Source organism: Fragaria vesca, unplaced genomic scaffold, assembly GCF_000184155.1.
Source record: "Fragaria vesca subsp. vesca unplaced genomic scaffold, FraVesHawaii_1.0 scf0512949, whole genome shotgun sequence".
NCBI classification, from domain to species: Eukaryota; Viridiplantae; Streptophyta; class Magnoliopsida; order Rosales; family Rosaceae; genus Fragaria; species Fragaria vesca.
The window spans coordinates 13,361-36,425 of record NW_004443391.1 but is presented as its reverse complement, the minus strand read 5'-3'; the positions used below and the strand labels follow the sequence as shown (position 1 = coordinate 36,425).

The 23,065-nt window shown below is 39.9% G+C and overlaps 3 protein-coding genes across 3 annotated transcripts; 2 read left to right on the top strand and 1 right to left on the bottom strand.

Annotated features, from left to right (window-relative positions):
* The first annotated feature begins 662 nt into the window (after window positions 1–662).
* On the top strand, window positions 663–4,556 carry LOC101308434 (putative disease resistance protein At4g19050-like). Its single transcript, XM_004309426.1, has one exon. It carries the CDS (start codon window positions 663–665, stop codon window positions 4,554–4,556), a length of 3,894 nt encoding a protein of 1,297 aa, XP_004309474.1.
* Window positions 4,557–6,299: 1,743 nt separating this feature from the next.
* On the bottom strand, window positions 6,300–7,694 carry LOC101308144. The gene has a single exon (XM_004309425.1). It carries the CDS (start codon window positions 7,692–7,694, stop codon window positions 6,300–6,302), a length of 1,395 nt encoding a protein of 464 aa, XP_004309473.1.
* Window positions 7,695–19,332: 11,638 nt separating this feature from the next.
* On the top strand, window positions 19,333–20,427 carry LOC101307849 (putative ribonuclease H protein At1g65750-like). Its single transcript, XM_004309424.1, has one exon. It carries the CDS (start codon window positions 19,333–19,335, stop codon window positions 20,425–20,427), a length of 1,095 nt encoding a protein of 364 aa, XP_004309472.1.
* Window positions 20,428–23,065: the final 2,638 nt, after the last annotated feature.

The following is a 23,065-nucleotide window of genomic DNA, read 5'->3' as shown; positions in this document are numbered from 1 at the left end:
CCACCCATCAGGTTTTCCCAAGCTTTCTTCTATATTAATTCATTACCTTTGGTTAATTTGTTAGTTTGGTGTTAAAAACTTCTCATCATCAACTAATAATACATACGGATTAACTTTGCATAAGCTTGTGACTACAAATCGATTTGTGTATATTAATGTTTTGTTGCTAAAATGCTGATCGTTTAAAGATTCCCTTCTGTAAAAAGTACTTTTCTTGAATCGTCTTCTTTAGGAAAATCTTCCTATGGGACAGGTTATATTGCAACTAGGCAATATGGCCATGACTAAATGATTTTCAACTTCCTGTAAGTTACTAATATGAATTTTTTTTTTTTTTTCTTGATCAATTTTTCATTTCATCTTCACTTATACAGTTTATACGCGATAAGCAACAACATGTAGTTCCATTGATCATCCAAGAGGCCCAAAACTTCAAAATCCCACGTTACTTTGCTCTGAAAATTAGATTCCCTGCTACTAACCATGGGTTAGGGAACACAAAATGATTTTCTTTATGGTTTTGATGAAATAATTTATCTTTGCAACAAAAGGGTTGTGATAGTTCAATTACCAAATTAATTTCCTGAAGGTCGATATGTTATGAAAGTTTCATGTGTTATTTTTTTTATTAATTAATTTACTTTTTGTTTTTGTTGTCAGCAATGGCCTCAGGTACTAAGGAACGTATCAAGGAGATATTGGAGTTGCTAAAGGACCCCAATGTATCAACAGTTGTTCTTGATGGGAAGCATGGAGTAGGGAAAACGTGGGCAGCAAGAGAGATAATCAAGGATAATGATTTAATCCATGACTCTTTGTGGCTGTATGTGAATAACAATTATGACACAGAATCTCTTTACAAAAACATTGCTCGCCAGCTATCTCTATTATCTATTCATGAGGAATGGGAAGATGATGATGATGCTATTGAGGAAGAGCAGAGTTTGGAAATGTTGAAGCCGAGAATATCTGTGAAACTTGACGCATTCAGATCTGCAGCATATGAAGAAAATAAGCTATTTCTTCTAGTTCTGGACGATGTTCCTCATAAGCAGGATGTACTAGAGGAGATTTTGCAAGAAATAAACGACCTGCTGAATCCAAATCACCAAAAATCTTTCAAGGTTTTAATCACCAGAGGTGAAAGTGATGGCGAAGACAATGCACGGGTGATGAACCAGGAAATTGAGATCAGAGATACAACAGTACTGCAGATGGATCCTTTGTCTACAGATAAGTCCTTGGCTTTATTGTGTGAAGAAAGCAAGCATGCAGTTTCTGATCCAAGCTTTGAAAAACTGTCCACAGCTGTTGTGAAGATGAGTAATGGTATTCCTACCGTACTTATCACGATAGCAAAAGCATTAAATTACTTGGCAGAGAAAGGTTCTGGTGTTTGGTCAATGGAAAATGTTTTGGAAGAAGCAGCTTATGAAGGGGAAACTGCTAGGACTGCTATAAATCTGCTACTTCACTCTTGGTGTAATGCGTTGCCATCCGGTGCTCACACTGACTGCTTTTGGCATACCTTTCAGCTTCTCAACAAACATGGTGGTGTTCATTACAATGAGTTGATCACACAATGGATAATGGAAGGATATTTTGGAAGCAACAGTCAGATTGGGAAGGCGTATGAGCAAGGACATAAGGTTTTGATGGACCTTATAGATTGGGGCATGTTGAGAAAACAAGAGGATAATATGGTTGTCATGGGAGGAATACTTTTGTGTACAACTGATCATTGCCAAAGTGATTTCAATGCGACTGCAAGGCTTGGATTGGCTAATGTGTTTGAAGATGAAAAGTGGAAAGATCTTGGAGTTCTTGCACATACGGATCGCATGATAAAATCACCATCCAGTCATAAGACCTGGGAGAAAGTTTCCACACTTCTAATGGATGGGCATTGCATCGATAGGGAAGTCCCTGTCACATGCTTTCAACGCATGGAGACTCTCAAAGTTCTCATGTTACTCAAGCCTAGGTTCAAATCTCTGCCAGTACCCTTGGTTGGCATAAAGAACATTTCCGTTCTTGTGCTCAGATACTGTGATCGCTTGGAGAAGATTGATCCTATTCAAGAATTTCAAAGCTTAAGTGTTCTTGAGGTATCTGGTGCTACTTTATTGGAGATGATCCCTGATAACTTTTTTGCCAATATGGATAACCTTCGAAGCCTTAACCTTTCTGAAGCCAAGGTCAAATCACTACCTAGTTCTCTTTTTGACAGAGGTGAACTACGGTGGCTCATCCTTAGAGGATGTTCTCAATTGGAAACACTGGCAAGCTTAAAATCCTTGGGAAAGCTCATGGTGCTTGATCTTTCTGGTGCTACCTCTTTCACAAGTTTCCAAGACAAAACCTTAGCACCTCTCCAGAAACTTCATACAATTAATCTTTCCAATTCCCAAATTAGTCGCTTGCCTTTTCTGCATGATAATGTTGCACTTAATCATCTCTTATTAGGTGGTTGTGCAAGTTTAGCTCACCTTCCAACCTTGAACACAATACCTCAGCTTCAAACTCTTGACCTTGCTGGTGCTACAGGCTTAAAAGAAATACAGGTTGAACCCTTAGATAGCCTTGAGACCCTTGATTTATCTAGAACTCATATCAGTAGGCTACCTTCCAGTTTCAGCCACCTTTCTGATCTCTCCTTACGAGAGTGTCATAAGCTTTCAAAATTACCACTCACAAAAGAAAACAAGGATCTTGAATCACTGGACCTTTCTGGTTCTAGCTCTGTGAAAAAAATTGAAGACACATCCTTCCAGCATATGAGGCTTCTTCGAGTTCTCAACTTTTCAAAGGTTAAAGTAAAAGAACTACCTTCCCTGTCCAACCTAGCAAACCTCTGTCAACTTTTGCTAATGGATTGTTCATGTTTGGAAAAGCTTCCAGAGATGGAAGGACTTAAAAGGCTTCGAGAGCTTAATCTTTCCGGTTGCGTGGCTTTGGTTGATTTGCCAGACCTGAAGCCTCTTGAAAAACTGGAGATTCTTGATATTTCAGGTTGCAGGGCTGTGAAACAATTACATGAGGAATCCTTTCAAAAGATGTTTCATATTCGAATACTCAACCTCTCAGACACAATGCTTGAGTTCCTTCCTTCCATTTGCAAAGCCAGTAACCTCTGTCATCTCATCCTCAAAAATTGCAAAAACCTGAAAAAGCTTCCACCTCTGAAAGACTTTCCAAAACTTGTTGAACTCAATCTGTGTGGTGCCAGTTCTTTAGCCGACATTAATTTTGAATTCTTGGAGCATATGAAACACCTTCAAATCGTCGACTTATCTGGAATCCCACTGTCAGTGCTACCATCCATGTCCAAACTCACCAACCTCAGACAGCTCTCAGTAAAGGGTTGTTCATCCTTAGAAAGAGTGCAAGATCTAGAAGCACTAACACTACTTGAGATTCTTGATCTTTCTGGAACACTAGTTCGGACTCTGCCACCCCTAAACACTTTCAGCAACCTTTGCCAGCTCTTTTTAAAAGATTGTTCACATATAGAAGAGTTGCAGTCTCTGAAGTCACTTAGTCGCCTGGAGGTTCTTGATCTGTCAGGGACTGGAATGAAGACATTTCCTTATGAGATATCAGAGCTTCCTCATTTAAAGCAGCTATATCTGCCAGACTTGAGGGGTATGCGTGATATTGTCTTGGGAAAGATAAATCATTTGCCACAAGTGGTCAACTGGAATGAATGTGGCATCTTTGAGTCTGCTGATATTTACGTGGGCAGTGACAAACCTTCCATATCAGTTGGTGGCAATGAAATTTTTCACATTCTGGACAAACATCCTGAGTTTTGGGAAGAAAAGTTCAAAACATTTCATTTCCACGTAAAGAAGAAGCAAGGCGAAGATGGAGGTATAAATCACTGCAAAGATGAATATATCTTTAGAGACGTGTACTTCCATACTAAACATTTTCATCCAAAAGAGCATGACAGGTCTTTGGAAATCTATGGATCGTACAGTCTCCCTAAGGGTTTTGAAAGGGTCCTCAAGTGTACCGAATGCATATCTTTGGTTGACAATGACCTCATAGCTACACTATCTGATTTAGGTTCGGATAATGTGAAGGTAATGAAAGGCTGTTGGTTAGAGAGATGCAGTAAAGTACAGAACATTCTTTCTAACGAAGAAGCAGGTGTCACACTGGGCAGAAGTTTAGAGACTCTATGGGTTTCAAACCTTCCAATTTTGAGCAGACTATACAATGGGAGTGTGCAACCACAAGTCTTTCAGAACCTTAAACATTTGTATCTGGATTGTTGTCCAGGAATCATAAATGTCTTTCCCTCCTCCCAGCTGCCAGAAAACCTGGAAATTCTACATGTTCAGTTTTGTGATAAGTTGCAAACTTTGTTCGAATGTGACTCACAATCCAAATGTCAAATGCAAAGGTTGAGGAAATTGTATCTACTAGAACTACCGGAGTTGAGGAGCATTGGGATAAAATTGCCAGCTGAACTGAATCCTGTGGTCATCGAATGCCCCAAGTTGCCGAAGCTCCAGATGGATGTGACCGACCAGGTCTCCAATGAGTAATCCAATCTTTGTAAGTTATTTCCCTATACAGTTTATAGCTTTTAAATGATTGTGATTTAATAGTTGCTTTTGTGACCAATTGCAGTTCACTATAACATAGCAGTATGCTAGAGTTGATGTAGTTTTGAGTACTTTGAAAGTGATATTTCTACGCAACCACAAAATGTTCCTAATGCTATCCTTAGATATACATCGTCCTCATTGATGATTGGTCATTGGTATCTTATGATTCTTATCCAGAGATTACTAGCATTGGCTTGTACCTTGTCTGTCCTGATTTCTTGATTTTAGATTACTATCACTATATCACTAAGGAGTATACTATTGAATGCCTAACATATTAGTAGTGTGTGTGTGTGTGTGTATGCAGTAACAATGTTGTCATTGCTCCTCAGGATTTTAAGTTAAGAGCATGAACTTTTGAAAATTAGGTGTTGTTGTTGTGCATCTCTTAATATGGCAGCATGTAGTCTATAAAAGCTGAAGGTTTCAATTAGATATAACTCGATTTGTTTGCATATCTCCTGCCTCCCACCCTGTACTGATGGATTAATATACGTCTCCTAATATCTCCTAATATACCCTTTTTTAATTCCTTTTTCTTTGTTTTCCTTGGTGATTATTGTTTTTTTAACTAATATCTGTTTTCTGATATCCAGGGTCAAGAATAAATGCAGAACTGTTGTCTTCGGAACATTATGCTTTGTAATGCAATTATGACCTAATTAGTTTGCAAGCTTCGAACCATTGCAAAATATACGAGTGAGAATTCTACTGCATTTGGGGTTGTTCACTTTGAAGTTTTCCACAGAGCTGTGATCAAAGGTGGATAATTTGACAAGTTCATCGGGAAGTCTTTTCTCATGGCCATTAAGGTTAAGAGTTATAATTAAGTTTCTGTAAATTCATGTTCATGTTTCTAATTGATTTTGTTCCTTAAATGCTCCCCTATTTTCCGAGGGCTTGCTACTCTATTGGTGTGTGCATTCCTCTTTTTTCTTTTTTCTGTACAAACATTGGGGATATCAGATTTATAAATGTAGTTTTTTTTTTTTTTTCTGAAGTAATAAGTTAGGGGGACTATAAGTTAGCGTACACTTTCAGCTTGTAGTTGGCGTTTTGTGAAGCGAGAATGCAAAAGTATTTCACATCCCCTAGCAAAGGAAGCCTTCAAGTTGAGCCAGCATTTTCTTTGTTAGGAGCGAGGGCCAAGCTAGTGTTAGCTTTATATTTTCTTTGTTAGGAGCAAGGGCCAAGCTAGTGTTAGCTCCATGAGCGTGTTCGTATTGATTTCAACTGCGACGTCTAGGTGGGCATGATTATATTTTCTCATTATCAGGAAGTTTTGTAATCAATACTCATTGTAATCTTTATCTATCTGTTAGTAATGTCACACATGAACGGAAAATTTTATTCCTTGCAAGACGTAAACAACAACCTCACTAACAAGGTGATCGACCGAGGCTATAGCCAAATTAGGATAATGAAAACAAGCTAGCGCCCACAGACACACGAATACTAGCTAGCAAGGAACGCCAATTGCATTTCGTAGATGCAACAAGCCTTTTAACCTCGCTACAATTTTATTCCTAGCTAGCTGGACGCAAATGACAACCTCACAAACAAGGTAAGGCTACAAGCAAATGAAAATGGAAACAAGCACAGACAGACACGAAGTACCACTTTTGCAGCCAATTAAGGAACGCCGGCCGATTGCATTTAGTAGTAGTCCCTGAAGAATTGCTAAGCAGCAGGCACAGATGACACTAGTCGAGAAGTAGTGGGAAACACTGGATACGTCTTTGTTTCTCGGTTTGGATCGGACGACGACGGCAGGGGTTCCTCTATAGCCTGGTAGTGGATGTTGAAACTATTAACTCCTCTGTAAAGACCATCATGCTTTTGGTATTCTTTTTTCTCCCAATTATAAAGAGTGTCTTCCTGAGTGTAAGAGAAGGGAACATCACACGAACCCCGTGTCTCTATCCTGCTGACCGTGACGCCACTCATCGGTGGCAGAGTAATAGCGATTGTATCCGTGCGTGTTTCGTCTTCTGTGTAACTTCGTCCCCACTCGTATGTTGTTGTAGTCTCAAGTGAAGTACTGATCTCACTGTGTGCTATGAACGGAACACCGGTTCTGAAAGTGGTAGACACGCCAACGGTGGTTGAAACGGTGGCATTCCATGTGCTAGTCGACTTACTTTGTGTATATGTGTAGGTGAGCTCCATATTCTGAGGTAGTGATGTGACGTTATTGAAACTCTGGCCTGTCACCAACTCCGGCTCGTTAGAGTAGATCCTCGCGTCCAGGAGGTTGAAGTTAACGTTGTAGATTAGTCTGGATCTCACAAGCTCTTCCAGCAAGAAGCGTGCTTCGGGGATTGTGGTGGAGGCGGTGGCACGGAGCACATTTTGGACATTGTTAGCACTCCCTCGCATTAAGTAGTTGTCATTGGTGCTTCTGAAAGCGACTATGATGCCTTCAGCACTCTCGCCAACCTTGGCTGCCCTAAAAATGTTGTCGCCCCAGCGGTGGCTCACGGGCGAGTGGTGGGGCAATAAAACCGAGTCAGCATGAATCCATTCAGGATCAGAATCACGGTTACGCCTCCAGTATCCGTCCCATACATTGCTGCTATGACACTTGGTGCGAAACCAATTGTCAGCGTAACCATAAAAGTCGTTTTCGACCTCTTGCAACACCGATGGATGCCATTTGTCGACGGCGGAACTGAACTGTAGAAAGGGCTGGGTTTTTTTTTGATAGGGTAGAAAGGGCTGGTTGCTGATCGTCATGAACCGAAGGTATTGGCCGTTATCCCCTTTAAACGCCACGTGTCTGGGCATCATGAACAGGGGTACCAAATCGGTGAAACTGAATATCATGTGATAAGCAGTTTGGGGATTTGCAGGAACTTGTTCTGATACTGCAAGAACAGGATTTTGTTGATCGATGAATAGGTTGCGTCCTCGTTGCACATGCAACAACTGAACGTCGTGATTACTGTTGTGGAAGATATATGAAGGCACGAACACGGTGCATCCCCATGCTGATTCATCCTCCACAGGTTGCTCAGCCACCGGCGCCACCACGGAATCGCCTTCTCCCCCAAGAACTTGTTGTTGTAACTGCATCTTATGTGCACTCGTCCGTTACCCGACCGTGCCGGCAACACCTCCAGCTTACACAACGGACTCATAACGTCGTCTCCGTCTGCTATGAGCAACCCGTGTGTCTCCACATCTTCATGTACGTACTGCAGAATTTTGCCGCCGTATCGACGGAGAGCTACGGAAGCTGGTAAAGTCGCAATTGCTAGTGCCATTTTCGTACTCTTAGGTTTTTGAGTGATATTTGCTCTGATAGTCTGATGGTTTCCTCAGCTTGCTCCAAACTGCCCGTTATATAGATCAAAAAACTGCATGCCCCGAAGGACTAAGATGTAATTTTAGTGGTGAAAGTACGTTTTAAACAAGAAGGTAGCTAGGTAATATTGTGGTGGTTGGTATCTTGGTCGGTCTGGGACAAATTATTCGGTGTCGTGTTGTTCTAGTCGGCATAAATCTGGATAAACACGTGAAACTTTTCCTGTATGCATGTTTTTTGGATTGAGAGTCGACAGAGACATTTCCTGCATGTTTTTGGTCTCTAGGGGACCGCCGGTAATGGTTGAGGCAATGAGGCCGTGTGTTGTCATCGTCTTCCGTCAGACCACCGTGCACATTACCCGATATTATATCGGTTTTCACCAGAATCATTCAAGTCCTGAAACTGAATTAAATTGAATTGAGTTAGGATCGTTATTGAAGAGATGGTGTGGAGTGGAATCTAAATCAGGGTTTAGCTAGCTAGTTTGATCGGAGTCTCTTCTTGTTTTGCCTTTGTGAGTATGATATATGTTCTACTGTTCTGGTTCCTTATGTTTAGTTAGCTCAAACATTCCAAAATTTGGTTGTGGCAAGCAATTTTGTCCCATAAAAGAAAAGGTTTAATTGTCAAAAGGATTCTAGCTAATTGCGCTTCTGCTTCCTCTTGCTAATGTTCTGGGTTGATGAATTTGGCTTGTAACAGTTCTTAAAATCAGTTTGTTTCGGAAATATAACTTGTCGAAGCTGGAGGAAAATTTCCGAATCAGGTGTAGATGTCTAGCTTTTTGCTAGTTTCTCTTCTTACTGAACTACATTGTAAGTTTCTGAGAAAATGAAATGAGTTGGTCATCTTCTCTTGTATTTCAGCACAAACAAAAATGAGTCAGGTAAGAAGACACAAATTATGCTTAAAAAAACAAGCACGCTTTCTTAGTTTCTTTCACAAACATATCGAAGCAAACCAGCTTTCATCTTCTAAAAGCCTGCAACTTTGGTCAAAGAAACCTCCAACAATATCAAATTCAGCAATCTAATTTTAATCTCATGTTAAAGGAAAGAAATAAGTTCTGTGATCAGCAATTCAGCATTCAAGGTGACTGAGCAATACTGGAGATCTAGAATGATGGATCGGGATATCCTCAGTTCCTCACCAACATATCTAGGAGTAATTGTAGGATTTGTATCTATAGCTTTGTTATAGTTATAGTCCTCTTGTATATATATGATACTGAAAGCTTGTATATAATCATAGTTTTCTTGTATGATTATCAATCAATAAATAACAAACATTTAGACACCATTTTGTTTACATGGGGGGACTTTTCTTTCTGAACTTTTCTTCCTGGTTTCTGCTACTCTTTCATCATGACACCTCTCTAAATCTAATTCTAATTCTAGTGGTGGTATCCATACACAATAAAAACATGTCAAATATATATACACATATACACACACACACACACACTGAAGAAGGTAGGTCTGTAATTAATCAGTGCAGCACGTAGCAAGAACTGGGGGGTACCGTCGGAAATGGTTCCTAACCACGATGCTTTGAGGCCGATCTTTTCAATTAGCAACATTCATTTAGCTCATTCCTTGAGAACATTCATACAGCTCAAACAAATTCATGACATGCAAGAACCAAAATTTGCTCTGTTCTGTTCTGTTCTGTTTTCCTGCCTAAGACACGATAATAATAATAATAATAATAATAAAATGATGAAGTTCAAGTGCACAAGAATAGATAAAGAGCACCCGAAGAAGTGATTGAATATTTGGTTGTTAAGAGAGAGAACAACCACTATCCCTATCGATTGCTTTCTTTTGTTTCTCTTTAGCTTTGCTCTTCTTTCTTTCCTTCTCTCTGTTAGCTCATCCACACCAGAGTTATATATACCTTGTAAAAAGAAAAATGATCTAAACAGTGTCTCACATTTAAGAGAAGCTAATATTTAGTGTCTTAACTTTCAAAAACTTCAAAACGGTATCTTGTTCTTATTCCGATTGAAGATTGGTATCTATAACCGTTAACTCCGTTAAAAAACACTGACAATTAAAAGACACTTTCGTCTTTTCAGATCTTAACATTTTTTCTTTATTTTCCTTCTCTATCTTTTTTTTTTTTTTGGTTCTGAAACTACGTTCCTTCTCTATCTCTCTTCGTCGATTATAAAACTCCCCCTTTACTCTCTCCGTCTCTAAAGATCTGAATCCATTCGAAGTTTCGAACCTACATTCTGAAGTTGTAAATAACGTTACTCAACAACGTTTTCAGAACCCACGTCGTCTTTCCGGAGACTCCTGCCCTTCGAACTGAACTTGCCGCCGCCGATAGATGGTTTTGAAATTTTGAATAATTGAAATGAAGCTCGCACCCAGTGACCCAGATCAAATCAAAGATATTTAAATCAAAGTATCTGGCTCTCTAATTTATGTCTTGTGCTCTCTCTGTCAATATTGACGTGCAATGGAGATCGAGTGATCAACCATCAATTCTCAAACCAACTCGCATCCTCATGAACAATCATCACTTTCTCCTCACTAGCCAAATAGAACTCAACAGTCCACCAGGTAAAGGGGTGGGCTTCGTAGATACAGAACAACCGTCGGTGTCGCCGGAGATGAGGGTGCGGGGGAAGGAGATATTGGGAGGGGTGAAGGAGAGGGAGGTGTTTGCTGTGTAGTTCAGTTTTGTTTTTTGTTTTTTTTGTTTCTGACAACAAACTCAAAAAATTATTTATTATACAAAAGAAGGAACAAAAACAAAGGGGTAAATTGGTAAAAGTATGTCTGCCGTCAGTTTTTTTTGACAAAACTAACGGTTCTATATATCTATATTTGGTCGGGAAGACATTGTTTGGATCATTTTTCCTTTGTAAAATGTAGTTTTTTTTTTTTTTTTAAGAAAGAAGACGATATACTTTCGTAAAATCGATCAGATCAGATATTACATAGAGAGTCTTCAAGCTCTGGAGGCACATTCCGATCCCCATCCAAGAAACCTGAAAACCAGACAGCAATGCATATTTAACAAGCTGATGAGCCATTACATTCACCTCGCTTATTTTTTTTTTTTTCTTTTTTGAATGAAAGAGGTCATACTCTATTAACTTAGCAAGCAGTACAAAAACGATCCTCCCAAATAGGAGCGTCATAAAAAACCGTTCCATAGAAACTACTACAAATCCACCCCAAAAAAGAATAAACTAAACTAGTAATCTTCTAGTACACCCACCTTCTTGGATGAAGCCCAAAACAAAAGGAATAAGAGCCCCGGCTAATAAAATTTTCCCCATGATGAGGCACCGAGGTCTCTCTTCCTTTTGCGATCTCTCACTCAAAACGAGATAATAAAAAGTCCAGCCAAAGTTCAAGTCTCCAGGATCCCATATCCGGGCCCAATCCTTGAGTATACCAAGGCCCATTGCAATTGTCCGAAACCAGCCCAGATCCATACCTAAATCTGGACCCCAGATCCAGGCCCAAAACCTGCAGAGATGAACCCTAGCAACCTTCACGGCACTCCGACGCATCCTGCCACCACGACACCGCCGCTTAGCACGTCGCCGTCGGCGCCCCTTCAAATCACTCCACCCAATATTGGCCGGAACATACACAGAACTCGTTCCATCGGAGAACACCGACACCAAACCATTCAACCAGATCCCAGAGCACCACCGTGGAGGACCCAAAAGCTTCCTCCGCTGACATCCCGCAGCCAAACTACGGATCACCAGAAAAAGAGAATCTATATCAAATCCTTTCACCTTGGCAGACCCAGGATCCCAGATCAAGATAGGATCCGCCGGCGAGAAGATCCGCTGACCCCCAAAAACTCCAATAGAGGAAGCTTCAGTGAACCGGTGCCAAGCCGAAAGGAGGAGATTACGGCCACCCGAAGGTTGCTGTGAAACGATTCGCGAGCCCGAAGGACTCGTCAGTTGAGAGCCGTGAGCGGGAGTGGCACAGCCCAAAAAATTCAGACGGGAACAACGTAGGTTGAGCAGCCGCCATGATGAGAGAACAAGAGCCTTCATGCTGCCGCCTCTCCCTCTCTCTCTCGGATACATTCACCTCCCTATAGATATGTTTAAAGGAAGAACCATTAAAAGTACCCAAGGAAGCCGAAATGTCGTCTATGATACGACCCAAATAAGAGAAATCATCTCCTTCTGCTTGAACTGCTTGTACCAATTGCAAAACAGTCAGATTCAAATATCACCGGGAAAGCGTGGCCTATGGGCTGTGAATTGTAAATTTGTAATTTGTAAATGAGAGATGGGACTCGGACTCAAAAAGGCAAGTACTAAAACCCAGCACTGCCTTGTTGTTACATTACTCTTTTCAAGCTACCAAGCTAGCCTAGATATCGAGAATGTTATGTACGTTGCAAGATGACATCAATCTAGCTCTTCAATCAAAAAAAAGAACTAGCGAGCTTGATGATAAATTGACAATCCAAAAGAATAACACAAGTATTAGATTTTTACCAACATTCTCTTTATCGTCGATATTGGTCTATAGTACTGATATAATGTGGCCTGGTCTTGCTGAACCAACGAATGTAAGAACCAATTGGTAGCAAGTTATCTAGATATGAAAAACCTTCCACGATAAAAGGGGCAAGAACGTCACACTATCGATCATTGGTATATACACTGCCGGCCAAGGCAACATTTCTGAAGTGTCTTAAACAGTCAAGAATCTTGCTCCTATTAGCCTTGGAATTTGCAAAAGAACATGTAATATGCCGATCATTCTTAAAATACACTGGAAATATAGGAACTCCAATTGCGGATATTTCAAGAAATAGTTGAAAGCCAAACACTTAAAACTCAAATCAGCAAAGAGATTGTAGGAGACAGATAGGAGCAAACAAATTGAAGCAATGGAAAAACTGGAACAGAAGCTCAACGTTCACCACTTTAGCCATGAACATTCACTAGAGCAAACCAATTCACCTCTCAAGCAAAACCAAACATGTGCAGGCTGCAGTCTGATGATACTCCCCTGTAAGGACTACTACAGCTGCAGAAAATGCCCATTTTTCCTACACCAAGTGTGCTACAACATGCCCCAAAAAAATCGCCACCCGGCACATCCAAATCACTATTTGAATCTCCATCCTTCACCTTCAAGCAAAGGAGCTATAAATTGCAAGGCCTGCGGAAAGCTTGTTGCCGGATTTTACTATGATTGCAAGGAATGTGGCCTTTACTACCATAGCTTGTGCTCCATCCTGCCTTTCTCTATTGCAACTTCATCACACCCTCACGCGTTGAAATTGTCCTTTTTGCCTCCGTGTGATCTGTGCTGCGATATCTGCAGTGAGCCTGGTTATGATGGATGGCTGTATAGGTGTCACATATGTGAGTTTGATGCTCATCTTTCTTGTGGCATTTCTGATCAAAAACTTCTTGATAGTTCTCAAGGTTACAATATTGAAGGCAAGGAGCTCTTGCAGTTGGTAAGGAATGGATTTGTAAGAAGTGGATCACATCAGGTAACAGAAGCAAACATGCCCGATACCATCGCTCTGAACCCAAGACAAGAATCTTTTTATCAAGATTCATCAGCTCCTGTCTCCGGAGACACTACTCTGACTCCGAGTCATCAATTTAGTGATGCATATTTTTCCATAGATTTGGCCAAGTCCTATTCTAATTCACCCTATGGTGAGAAAAACGAAGGGAGGAAAGAAAATGGTCATCAAGGTCCAAAGGGTGGTGCTGAATTAGTCCAAGTTACGTTTGAGTCCATCAAAAGTACTATTACAAGCAACAAGGTCTTGAGCAATAAAGTAGGACCAGAAAATAGAATGGATGAAGCATTCTTGACTCGAAATGACACTCTTACCAGGAAGGAATTAGGCCTAGAGAAGAAGAGAAAATCAAGTGAACCCGTGGGGAGGTCAAACATTGGAAATCAGAGTACCAAATCGGATACTGTAAGTTGATTTCAATACCAACTTAATTAAATTTGTCTGATTTCTTAATTAATTGATTCTTATCTTGGTGCATGCATGAATCTCCCTGTGAAGTGAAATCTCTTTGTTGGGTTTATCTTTTATTTCGAAATAACAAGGGAACATAATGTGTTTCATCATTGCTTGGCCATCCTCAAGCAATTGGGTTCTTACTGTGATCGCTATATTTATATTCTTAGTTGCTCAAAACCTTATATACACTTGGTTTCTGTGTGCTTTCCTTTGTGAGTGTCTAAGCAAGGCTAGCTACAGTGATTAGGAAATCCTGATAATTGCCTGGCTGCTAGTAATATGTAGGACAACGCAAATTCTTGTGCTCTGTTTGTTGAGGTTTTGTTTTTCATGTCAATTGCAGCAAGAGTCAAGTGGTTCATTTTTCCAGATGCTCTGTGGATGCTGCAATCCGGGATACTAAAGAAGTATCTGACAAAGCTAGCTTTCAAGTTCAGTTTAATGGGGTATATATATATATATATATATAGTACTGGTATCCTTTATTTCTGTGATCGAATTATTCAGTTGACGGAATATATTATAATTCCAGAATATCCAGTACGTACGTAATATGTATCGTGTATAATCACAGGAACATGAAATTAAGCTCCCTAGCTAGAGTTTGCATGATCGATTGATTGTGTAATCCGTATAATATATGATTTCATATATAGATCTGTGTATTATATATGTTGAGTCACTTGAGTGTGTAAACTAATAAAGCTACATTTAAATCAGAAATTATTCCGGCACCAATTAATCCATTGTGCAGCTACGTAAATTTCTTAACATGTTCAGTTACTCCAAAATCATATACTTACAAGTTATAACTTCAAGGTAATTGTCTCATCATAAATCATTAATAAGAAGGTTTCTCCCTAGTCGACAGTTGCTGAAAAAAGAGGATGGCGGCGCCTCCGCTATAGGAGGCGGTGGTGGTCCTAGACCAGGGGAAGGGGTGTCTCATCCAAGATTCTGGTTCTTTTGTGCCGTCGGCTAGCTTTTGCCAGTAAGTGAGGTGGCAGCTCCGTCGGTGCTTTCTGCCATGTTGGCGGTTTGGAGGGTGATGGAGAAGGTCAAGATCCATGCGGAGGACGGCGGGCTTTTCGTTTTCCCTATTCAAGGAGACGGAAGAGCATAATCGCATCCTACATGGGGGACCTTGGTTCTACAATAACTCCATGTTTATCTTGGCAGACTACGATGGAGTGAGTGATCCAGGGGTTGCTTTCCGAATCTGCTGGAGGTTTGGGTCATTGTCAGGGGTCTCCGACTTGCCATGCGCAAGGAGAATGTCCTTGCTCGACTTGGGAATATTTTGGGCTCGTTTATTCAGGCTGATCCGGCGGCTCTGCTGCGTAGGGAGGTTGTCCAGAAGACCAAATCATGCACAATGTGCGGCGGCTGTTTTTGTAGCGGTGAACCCTGGCTTAATTTCTCATCGGAAGTGACAGTGGATCTGGACATGAAAATGGAGAAGGTGAGAGGGTTGTGTTGGGGTTGTGGGTTGTTTTCCCATGACCCCACGGGTTACAATGGTCTTCTGGAGTCAGCGGCGACGTCGCAGGTGGTACCGGAGGCCGTTATGTAGGCATGTAGCCGAGGACGGGGCTCGTTGTTGTGGCAAAAGCTAGGTTAAGGGATCCGGCTTTTTCTGCGGGAACCCAACCTGGTTTGAAATCTGCAAGGTGGGATGGATCTGTTGTTGGGCCAGCAGGGGTCATTGGGCCGACTGGGTTGCTTGGTGTAGGAAAGGATGATGTTGGTTTGGGTAATGGGCTGCTTGGGCCAAGTGCTACTCTTGGCAGCCTTAATCTGCTGGGGGTGTGCAATTGGCGTGCTGACGAGCATGAGGAGGCCGCGAAGCACCGCCGGACTAGTTCCGATGGAGTAGTGGTGATGCCGGACTCTACAGGCAAGGTCCGAAAGAAGAAGGGTAGTCCTCATGTGATTCGAAATAAGACTAATGCAACCTTAGTGTCGAGTGGTATGGTGAAGGCACATTGGTTTCTGGTGATGTTGTAGTTGCAGGTGAGACATGAACTTCAATTAACATTAGAGGAAAAAAAAATATGCGAACGGTATCTCACATTTCATTAAATATTTTGGTATCTCACTTTACAAAAATATCATATTGGTACATTTACATGCACCCTGACCCAACATAGTACCCGAAACTAATTTGGTTATTAACTCGAGTAAAATCTGAGGGAGATTCTCATCTCTTCACTCAATCTCTTTGTTCCTCCTCACACTCTGTTCGTCTTCTTCTTCCTTCCCACTCTCCATGATTAGCAAACTCAGACTACTACAAATGTGGCAGTCCATGAAATTTCTCCTGAGTTCCACATTCATCATTCAAAGTTTCAATTTTTAAATTCATTCATCCAGTTCACTAAGCACTTTTTCTTGATAGATTGACGGGGGTAGCTGAATAGTTTATGAAACGTGGGGTTTAATTATGAGATTTAAATTGGTGGGTTTTCTATAACGCAATTAGAGAGAAAGATGGTTTTTAAGAACAAGCACATGGGAAAAGAAAGAATGGTGATTCCCGGCATCAGTAACATTGAATTTTGATAGGCAATTGACTTCTATCCGCAATTTGAAATGAACCTAACCAGTACCATTGAATTTTTAAATCTCAATGGGAATCACTCAAAATGAGGCATTGTCTTCAAGGAGGCGAAGGTGATAATTGGATTCAAGCCAGTTGTTGTTCCGAATGAGAAAATATCAGTTTGGTACATTTACACCCTTACCCAACATAAGTACCCGAAACTAATTTGGTTATTGACTCGAGTAACTTCTGAGGGATATCTCGTCTCTTCACTCAATCTCTTCTTCTTCCTCCTCACACTCTACTCATCTTTTTCTTCCTCCCCGCTCTCCATGCTTAGTGCAAACTCAGACTACTACAAATGTGGTAGTCCATGAAATTTCTCCTAAGTTCCACATTAATCATTCAAAATTTCAAGCTTTAAATTCATCCATCTCATTCACTATGCACTTTTTCTTGATAGATTGATGGGGTAGCTGAATAGTTTATGAGAAGTGGGGTTTCATTATGAGAGGTAAGATTTAAATTGGGGGATTTTCTATAACACAATTGAAGAGAAAGATGGTTTTTAAGAACAAGCACATGGGAAAAAAGATAGAATGGAGATTTTCGGCGTCAATAACATTGAATTTTGATAGGCAATTACCTTCTTTCCGTAATTTGAAACGAACCCGGCCAGTACCATTGAATTTTGAAATCTCAATGGGAATCACTCAAAACGAGACATTGTCTTCCAGGAGGCGAAGGTGAGAATTGGATTCAATCCAATTGTTGTTCCGGATGAGAATGAAAATCATTCTGGACACCTTGCTTCCTCTTCTCTGATCGCGCTCATCACCATCTCAATCCGCCCATTCGTTCAGGCAACGCTCCTTTAAAGCCAACGTCTCACCCACGATGCCCATTCATATTGGCAAAACACTGTCAGTATACACAAACCTTCAATTCAGACTCGAGCTTCATCAAATCTGACAAAATTCATACCTAGCCTTCGTGATTCGCCGAGAGCCCCGAGAGCATAGAAAACCAACCTGGACAGCCATCACTAATTCGGCCTTCTCTCCTTGATCACCATATGATGAACATCCTCGATCTCTCCCACCTTTGTCAAGATACTTGCATGCACAGAATCATAATCAATGTCAGATGTGCAATAGCAAGAAGCTTTGAGCAAAATTGTTGTGATATTAGGGCATGACGAAAACACCTCTCAAAGTTTAACGGAGGTCAACCGAGTTAACAGTCAAATTCGTTTCGAGTCTAAACCCTAAACCCTGATGATACCGAACTGATATTTTTTTTAAATTGAGATACGAAAGTGCTTAAGGAGTAAATGTGAGATACCATCTCCATTTTTTTTTCCTTAACATTAAGTATTTACAACTCTCCCAAATATAAATTTAAGCAATTCTTTCATAGGATTGGAGGATCGGTACGTATGTCAATATTCAGGACTACCAAAATCCATGACTTTTTAGCCATCCAATAATCGAGGCACATAACTCTTCTATGTTGGTGTCGAAGAGAATGTAACACGTACATAGTTAAAGGAAACTAGCTAGGACAACAAAAATTGACATGAAAATTATTGGTTTGATTTTCATAGACCCTGTTGGTCCAAGGTTTTTCACTTTGTAAACCTGTAGGCATCTCCAATCGTGTCTCAAGATGATCCAAACTCTCTTTCAAGCTGATACTTTTTATCATTGTCATGTGGGTCTCACATGTCCCTGGTAAGAGAAACCACATATGAATGGACCCCAATGAGTTTGTATGTATTAATATATAACCGCGATGCATATACAGGGTTTGAAATTTTTGTTTTCACGACGAATTGACGGAAAAGTTGAATTTGATTATTAAAGTTCTGATATATGATGTGACATAAAAATTACTTTCAAAATTATTTACAATTTTCTTTTTAGAAGAAGACGTTAGATTTTGTTGAAATGGATCAAGGAGTACATAATGAGGCTTAAATGCCTTGAAGAGCAGCTGGGGTATTACCTACCCAACAAACAGATAGACTAGAAGTAAGGGCCAATTTAGCGAACTTATTATGAGCTGCCGTATTAGATTCTCGGTAAACATGACTAAAAAAAAGAAGAAGGAAGATAAGAAAGAGAATACTTAAACGATCATACCAAAGCCAGAATCCTCAACCTCTGAAGATTTCGTACTTTTTACCAATGTCAAACAATTTGATTCCATCACTATACTATAAGAGCCAAATTAAATTCAACATCTAGTTCACATGCAGCTCTACTAGCTTCAGCCTCCACTCTATCAGAAGTAGTGACATTCTCAACCCGAAAACAACAGCCTCCAACAGTCTGTGCAGTTGAGTTTCGGAGGACTACCCCGACACCACCTCGGCGAGAGCTTAGTTCATATGCACCGTCAATATTGGCCTTCAACCATCCAGTTGGAGGAGGAACCCAAGGGTGGAACTGACGTATCCTCCCCTACTTTTTTATCATTGATTCAACATAATAATGTAGTTACGAACCTGATAGAGAAGATGATTATGTGACCTCACTTAATTCTCCCAAAGTCTCAAGTTACGTTCCTTCCAGCATGACCACAAGATTAATAGTAATAAACAGAAGTCATCTTTCTTCAAAGAATCTGAACAAACAACTAACTATTTCATCTTTCTTCAAAGATAACTGTTTCTTTTTGGCATGATAACTTCTTGGGCAAACCTCTCATGGATTTTTTTGGGTCTCATACTTGCTCTACAAGATGACTTGGTAGCTGATTATATTCATAATGGGGCTTGGAAATTTCCTATGTTGCTTCAATTTCACTTCCCAGGCATATGTAAGTTAATTAATGATGTCCCTATCCCTATTGTTCCTGATATGTCTGATAAGTTGATTTGGGTTCCATTATCTTCTGGGGAGCTATCTGCAAAGGAGGCATTCCAATTTTTGCGCCCACGTTTACCATCTTTGGATTGGGGGAAGCTCATATGGTCTAAATTCATCATTCCCCGTATTTCTCTTCATTCTTGGAAAGTGTTAAGGGGTAGGGTGTTATCCGAGGATTTACTACAACGTCGTGGGATTGCTTTGGCTTCTCGTTGTGTCCTTTGTGGTAGGGATGGTGAGTCATTGCCACATATCTTCCTGACTTGCTCTTTTGCTGCTTCACTATGGAACAATCGGGCGGGTTTATTTGAGTTAGGATGTCTACCTCAAAATTTGGTTGATCTACTATACTATGGGGGTGTTGGACGTAGTCATCAGCTCAAGGAGATTTGGTTAATATGCTACACCACTACCTTGTGGTTTATCTGGAAAGCAAGGAATAAAATGAGGCATGATAATTGTACCATTGTTGTAGATGCAGTACGTCAGTTAATTATGGGTCACGTGAAAACAGCTAGCAAATTAGCCTTAGGTTGCATGTCTAATTCTTTAACAGAGCTCCGGGTTTTGAAGAAGTTTGGTCTATTATGTCGGCCCCATCGGGCTCCAAGGATTACAGAGGTTAATTGGCATCCACCTCTCTTTGGTTGGATTAAAGTCAATACTGATGGTGCATGGCAAAAGACTACAGGGAAATCTGGTTATGGTGGAATTTTTAGGGATTTTCACGGCTCTTTCCTTGGTGCTTTTGCTTCAAACCTTGAAATTCTTAACTCGGTGGATGCAGAGGTTATGGCGGTTATTCAAGCTATTGAGTTGGCTTGGGTTAGGGATTGGGAGCATATTTGGCTTGAGGTGGATTCAATAATTGTGCTTAATTTCTTGCAGGATCCTCATCTTGTTCCTTGGCGTTTGCGAGTAGGATGGGGTAATTTTTTACACCGCATTTCTCAGATGAATTTTCGATCTTCTCATATCTTCAGGGAAGGTAATCAGGTGGCCGATGCTCTTGCCAATATGGGTTTATCGATGTCTGCATTATCCTGGTGGGATGAACCTCCCCACTTCATTTGGGGCATGTATTAACGAGATAAGTTCAGTCTCCCAAACTTTCGTTTTCATTGACTTGTTTTATAGTGTAGTTTGGTGTTTTAGGGTACTGGTTTTAGTGTCATCCAACTTATTTGTAATCTTTCTTTTTTATTAATAAATTTGAGATGGGAGAGCACTCTGCTCTACCTAACTCCTAGTTAAAAAAAAAAACTAACTATTTCATTTTAGGATAAGAATGAGAGAGAGAGAGAGATACTAGAGATCGTAAGGAAATAATCTAGTAGGAGGTAGATGTGTCTTCTCATTAAACTTCTTTATATATGAGCAATGTTTACATTGTAAGGACAAAACTAATAAATATTTACGTGGATAGCCACAGGTGTATAAATATTTAAAACATTTTTTTGCTAAAAATAAATAATTCATTAATTAATAGACAAACCTTATTACAAAACCCGAAAATGCGAGGTCGAAAAGCTACTAAGAGTTTCAACTAAAAAAGGAAATGTGTAGTGTGAATTGCGAATCGGATAGTGCAAATTTCACTACTCTAAAACATAACTGTGAATTGTAAGGACAAAACTAATGAGTATTAATTGCATAGGATAGCCGCATGTATATAAAATATTTAAAAATAATTTTTTTTTTGGCTAAAAATAAATAAATAATTAATCAATAGACAAGCCTTATTACAAAACCCGAAAACGCGAGGTTGAAAAGCTACTAAGAGTTTCAACTAAAAAAGGAACTGTGTAGTGTGAATTGTGAATCAGATAGTGCAAATTTCACTACTCTAAAACATAACTGTGAATTTCGCCATTCACATATTTCCATAATCAAATATCAACTATAATCAAGTACAAGAACAACTAGTGAGGCCTGCAAGAAGCCAAACCCTTTCCGGAGCTCCTCCATTTGTAATTAATCAATAAACTTTGTACCTTCTGCCGGCTGGTAGCTATTATCAGAATTGGTATGAAAATTATTATATACTTCTTGAGCATGGCTAAGAGATGAGAAAGGGTATATACTTATATACAATTGTTCAAGAAAGCAAAAGCAACCAATTATGCATTGGCCTTAGAATCCATGATTTATAATGATCAGTTTCATATGATCTGATTGGCTTGCAGGCCTTCAAAGCTAGTTGATATTGATATTGATATTGATATTGAAATTGAATTTATCATGTCAGTGCATATATAAGCAGATCACCAATGCTCGTTTTTGAGGCCCTTCATTTCATTGAGGCACATACCTTTTAGCATTATACTCTAGTTGATCATAATAGTAGTTTTGAGCTAGGCTGGTTTCTCAACGCATGTTGCATATGTTAATTCTGCATATAATCATCTGGAGTTGTTAGGGATCAAGAAGTTAAAAAAGCTTTAGATATGGTTGCTTTGCTGCATCAAATGCAGTTTGTTTGGTTTGCGAGTGTTTAAAGCATGGCTGTGCAGGCGGTACAGGCAGAAACCGTATGTAGAGCAGTCAGTGGTTCACCATGTCCTTGTTTCTTACATTACACAATTTATTTTGGATTTTTCCACATTCTACCCTCTAAATTTCATGTTCATGCAGTTTATGTTCTCATATTCGGTTTATGCATCACTATTATCTCACAATCTATGTCAAAAAATCACACACAAAAATCCTCACTTATCCTGCCGACACAACTTACAACATGCATAAACAGACACCTCAACCTAGTAACAACATATATTTACTTGTAGATTTGAGGAAAAATGAAAAGAGTACTCAAAGTACTCGTCAATGTATGGCTGATGAGAGAGAGCGTCATTGCCAAAGAACGCCTACGAGCTGTCTCCAACCCTCCATTCCAAGTTAACCAGTAGCATTCAGGTACATGAATTGGCCTATCATCTATTCTTTCTGTCTATTTCAGCTAAAGGGATCGACTGATCGAGGAGGCTGAAACCAAAATAAAGGAGCAGGTCCAAACTTCAAAGTACTATGCTTCAAAATCGAAACTGATGAAGGACTTGCATGCTGGAGTTGCTGCACTTCAAAAGTTTGCTTAGCCCTGATTGTTATGCCGCACATTTATGTAATGCAACATTAGGAGGAAATCTCGATGTTAACATCAACTAATAAGCTCTTAGTCAACCTTATTGAATCTTAAAGATCGATGTGCCATGCCAGAAACAACCTCTACACATGCATTTTCGATAAATTACTTTCTACTCTCGATAAAACTCAGATTTACTTTCTGATCTGCAGACAGGCCCGAACCTGAGATTTTGAGGCCTGAGTCGAACTCTCAGAGTTGGGCCCCTAATTTTTTTTATATATATAAAATAGCATATAACATCCAAAAATATATAGGATTTTTATGCAAAATACTTATTATGCAAATAGGATTCCAAAACCTTGATGGTTTAGTAATCTTAATTGTATTATAAATCCTATCTATACAACAAATATCTTACCTGTTTGGCTGCTTCTATTTAATATTTAACTTTTTATGGGTACAAATTTAAGTAGTAATTGATGGTTTGGCCCCTCATCACGTGTAATTGTCTTTGTTTTAGGATAATTGTCTTTAATTCATGTCAGATTGCACAGCCAAAAACTATGAAAAAAAAAAATTGGCAACTATAGAAAAATATTTTTGGGCCCTTTAGATTTTTGGGCCCTGAGTCCCAAGCCT